Source organism: Lithobates pipiens, unplaced genomic scaffold, assembly GCF_037356315.1.
Source record: "Lithobates pipiens isolate NorthernLeopardFrog02 unplaced genomic scaffold, aLitPip1_a1.2 Scaffold_56, whole genome shotgun sequence".
NCBI lineage: Eukaryota > Metazoa > Chordata > Amphibia > Anura > Ranidae > Lithobates > Lithobates pipiens.
The window spans coordinates 2,698,037-2,702,712 of NW_027507878.1; the positions used below are offsets into that span (position 1 = coordinate 2,698,037).

Genomic DNA, 4,676 nt, shown 5'->3' on the forward strand with positions numbered 1-4,676 from the left:
ATAGGGTGTTCCGGCTTTTCGAATTTGCTGCGAACAGCCCAAATTGTTCACTGTTCGCTGAACAGGCCAACAGGCAATGTTGAACATGAGTTTGACTCGAACTCGAAGCTCATCCCTATTCTCCACCATTGATTCCTCCAGTTGTACGCCCCCTAGTATGTATGGTGCATATTCTTAGCCCCCAAGTGAATAGCTTTACATTTATCAACATTAACCACACGGGTCGTCCGAGCTATTGACGAATGAAGGGCACAGCATGGACCTGAATTTCCCCTGTGTGCTGTGATCACAGAGTCACTGAGACTCGGGTGATCACAGATTCGAGTAAGGGGCCAATCCCGACCCCTTACCACGTGGTCAGCCAATGACAGATGATGTAAACAAAAGCTCGATAATCGTTTTTTTTCTCCTCATGCTGACAGCGTGAGGTGAAAAAAAAGCTGATCACCTGCTTATGTGCAAGGGACATCAGTCCTGAAGAAGAAAAGGCAATTCTGCCTTTATTATTATTATTATTATTATTATATTAATTCTGCCTTATCTATGTCCATCGGTACCCCCTGCCAGTGCCACCTGCCAGTGCCCACAGTGCCCACCTATCAATGCCCATGAGTGCCACCTATCAATGGCCACAAGTGCCCACCTATCAATGCCCATGTGTGCCACCTATCAATGCCCACAAGTGCCACCTATCAATGACCACAAATGCCACCTATCAATGCCCATGAGTGCCACCTATAAATGGCCACAAGTGCCACCTATCAATGCCCATGAGTACCACCTATCAATGCCCACAAGTGCCACCTATCAATGCCCAAAATAGCACCTGTCAATGCCCATGAGTGCCACCTATCAATGGCCACAAGTGCTACCTATCAATGGCCACCAGTGGTGCCAATCAGTGCCACCTAGCAGTGCTGCCTATCAGTGTAACCAACCAGTGCCAATCAGAGCCCATTATTGCCACTCATCAGTACCCATCAATGCCACCCATCAGTGCCCATCACTGCCACCTATCAGTGCCCATCAGTGCCGCCTCATCAGCGTACATCAATGAAGGAGAAAAATGACCTGTTTGCTAAATTGTATAGCAAGATTTAATCACTTAACAACCGCCCTATAGCCGAATGATGGCTACAGGACAGTTTCTTAACTATGGGAGGCTGTCATATGACGTCCTCCCAGAATTACGCTCTCACGCACCCCCTGGGGCACGCACTCGAGAGCATCCGTGACCACCGGGTCCACAGGACCCGGCGCATCACGGATCACGGTAAACGGCCGCTCATTGCGGCTGTTTACCACGTGATCGCTCCGTCAAATGACGGAGTGATCACTTGTAAACAAACCGGCGTCATGTTATGACACCGGTTCCTCCCTCCCCTCTCTGTACCAATCGGTACAGCGGAGGGAGAAGAGATCGGTGTCAGCAGCGCTGTGGGCTGCATCTGCAGTGCCCACATCGCTGCTCACCGAAATTAACCCCTCAATACCCTGGCAATACTCTGCAATACCCTGCAATACTCTGTAATACCATGCCAATACTCTGCAATACCATGCCAATACTCTGCAATACCAGCCATTACTCTGCAATACCAGCCAATACTCTGCAACACTAGCCAATACTCTGCAGTACCCGCCAATACTCTGCAGTACCCGCCAATACTCTGCAGTACCCGCCAATACTCTGCAATACCCGCCAATACTCTGCAGTACCCGCCAATACTCTGCAATACCAGCCAATACTCTGCAATACCCCATATGTCACTGTAAAGAGAACCCATCATGCCATATTCCTATTACAAGGGATGTTTACATTCCTTGTAATAGGAATAAAAGTGATCCAAAAAAAATTTGGGGGGAAAACAATGTCAAACTAAAATAAATAAAGTAAAATTAACAATAATTTTTTTTTTTTTTTTAAAGCGCTCCTGTCCCCATGTGCTCGCATGCAGAAGCGAAGGCATACGTAAGTCCTGCCCACATATGAAAACGGTGTTCAAACCACACATGTGAGGTATCGCTGCGAACGTTAGAGCAAGAGCAATAATTCTAGCCCTAGACCTCCTCTGTAACTCAGAACATGTAACCAGTAAAAAAAATTTAAGTGTCGCCTATGGGGATTTTTAAGTAGTGACGTTTGGCGCCATTCTACGGGTGTGTGCAATTTTGAAGAATGACATGTTAGGTATCTATTTACTCAGCATAACTTCATCTTTCACATTATGCAAAAGTTGGGCTAACTTTACCGTTTAGTTTTTTTTAAGCACAAAACAGTTTTTTTTCCAAAAAAAACACGTTAGAAAAATTGATGCGCAAATACCGTGCGAGATAAAAAGTTGCATGGACCACCATTGTATTCTATAGGGTCTTTTCTAAAAAAAGTATATAATGTTTTGGGGTTTTATGTAATTTTCTAGCAAATAAATGATGATTTTTACATGTAGGAGAGAAATGTCAGAATTGGCCTGGGTGCTCCAGAACGCCTGATGGCGCTCCCTGCATGTTGGGCCTCTGTATGTGGCCACGCTGTGTAAAAGTCTCACACATGTGGTATCGCCATACTCGGGAGTAATAGCAGAATGTGTTTTGGGGTGTAATTTATGGTATGCATATGCTGTGTGTGAGAAATAAACTGATAATATGACAATTTTGTGAAAAAAAAAAAGGAAAATAAATCTTGATTTTGCAAAGAATTGTGGGAAAAAATGACAACTTCAAAAAACTCATCATGCCTCTTACTAATGACCTTGGAATGTCTTCTTTCCAAAAAGGGATCATTTGGGGGGTATTTGTACTTTTATGGCATGTTAGGGTCTCAAGAATTAAAAAAGGCCATCAGTACTTCAGGTGTGATCAATTTTCAGATATTGGCACCATAGCTTGTGGACTCTATAACTTTCACAAAGACCAAATAATATCCACCAATTTCTACTTATTTTTACCAAAGATATGTAGTAGTATAAATTTTGGCCAAAATGTATGAAGAAAAAATTACTAATCTGCTAAATTTTATATCAGAAACAAAGAAAAATTCATTTTTTTACAGAATTTTCAGTCTTTTTTCTTTTATAGCACAAAAAAAACAAAAAACGAGCGGTGATTAAATACCACCAAAAGAAAGCTCTATTTGTGTGAAAAAAAGGACAACAATTTCATATGGGTACAGTGTTGCATGACTGAGTAATTGTTATTCAAAATGTGAGAGCACTGAAAGCTGAAAATTGGTCTGGTTATTAAGGGTGTTTAAGTGCCCAGTGGTCAAGTGGTTAAATAAATATTAAAACATTCTTTTTAAATGTCTTTTTAAATGTTTTTAACAAAAAATAAAAACCACAGAGGTGATCAAATACCACAAAGGGAAAGCTCTATTTGTGGGGAAAAAATCTAGATAGCTCTAGATCTAAATCTAGTTATGATTGTCTTATTATTCAGGGATTTATAGTCCTCCTGAATGCTGCCTTAAGGTCGTTATTCCTCAGGCTGTAGATCAGGGGATTAAGCAAAGGGTTAATGAGGGCCATTATGACTGAAAACAGCGTGTTTATGCCAAACATATTAGTGGAAGTGGGAACCCAGTAAATAAAAATTATGGAGCCGTAGAAGATGAAGACCACCAAGAGGTGCGATGTGCAGGTAGAGAAGGCTTTCATCTTTCCAGTTTTGCCAGGAATGTGGAGAATTGTACTGATAATTCTAATATATGGAAGAAATGTGAAAAGAAAGGCAGTTAATGAGACACTGCCGCCCAATGCAAAAACGAGCACTATGTTTATTGTTGGGTCAGTACATGTAATTTGGAACAAGTGTGGGAGGTCACAGAAGAAGCTGTGAATGGAATTTGGACCACAGAAGGACAACCTGAGCGAACAAAGTGTATGAACCAAGGAATAAATAACCCCAAAGACCCAAATTATAACAGCTAAATGACTGCACATCCTCCAGGACATAATTTGTGTGTAATGAAGAGGTTTACAGATGGCGATGTACCGGTCATAGGACATAGCCGAGAGCAAGAGGACCTCAGAGCAAGCAAAATAGGCAAGGAAAAAGACTTGGGCAGTACAGGCAGGGAGGGATATTGATCGGGTTTTGGTGACCAAGTCAAAGAGCATCCTTGGTCCACTCACTGATGAATAGGACATGTCCAGAAATGCCAAATTGCTGAGAAAAAAATACATTGGGTTGTGCAGATGGTGGTCAGTGAGGACCAAGAAAAATATAATGAGGTTTATGATCAGAGTCATCAGATAGATGAGAAGGAAGAACACAAAAAGTCCATTCATGGTCGGTGGATGGTCTGATAGACCCACAAGAATAAGAGTGGTAATCTTTGTGAGATTTCTCATATTCACTTACTGTGTAAATGTATCAGCAAAACACAGAAAGAAAATTATTATTCTGAGAAATAATTAATAGGAAAACATGTGTGCCGCACCTCATGCTCAGACTTCCATATAAACATTTGATTCAGTTCTTGGCTTATATAGATATAAAATCCTGACATTCCCACAGGACAGTCTGATGTGTTGTAAGAAAACAAAGCTTTGAGTCTCGTTAACTGTCTCTTAAGACGTAATTTCAAGCACCTTTGTCACCCGAGAGCCTTTCTTTTTATAAAAAATAAGTTTAAAGTTATTATTAAATAAATACGATTAAACGTAATAAAATAATTT

General features: G+C 41.3%; 1 protein-coding gene across 1 annotated transcript; it reads right to left on the reverse strand.

Moving 5' to 3' along the window:
- Window positions 1-2,062: 2,062 nt before the first annotated feature.
- Window positions 2,063-4,443, reverse strand: LOC143958108 (olfactory receptor 5V1-like). Its single transcript, XM_077467559.1, has one exon. The coding sequence runs from the start codon at window positions 4,347-4,349 to the stop codon at window positions 3,432-3,434; it is 918 nt and encodes a 305-aa protein (XP_077323685.1). The 5' UTR covers window positions 4,350-4,443; the 3' UTR covers window positions 2,063-3,431.
- Window positions 4,444-4,676: the final 233 nt, after the last annotated feature.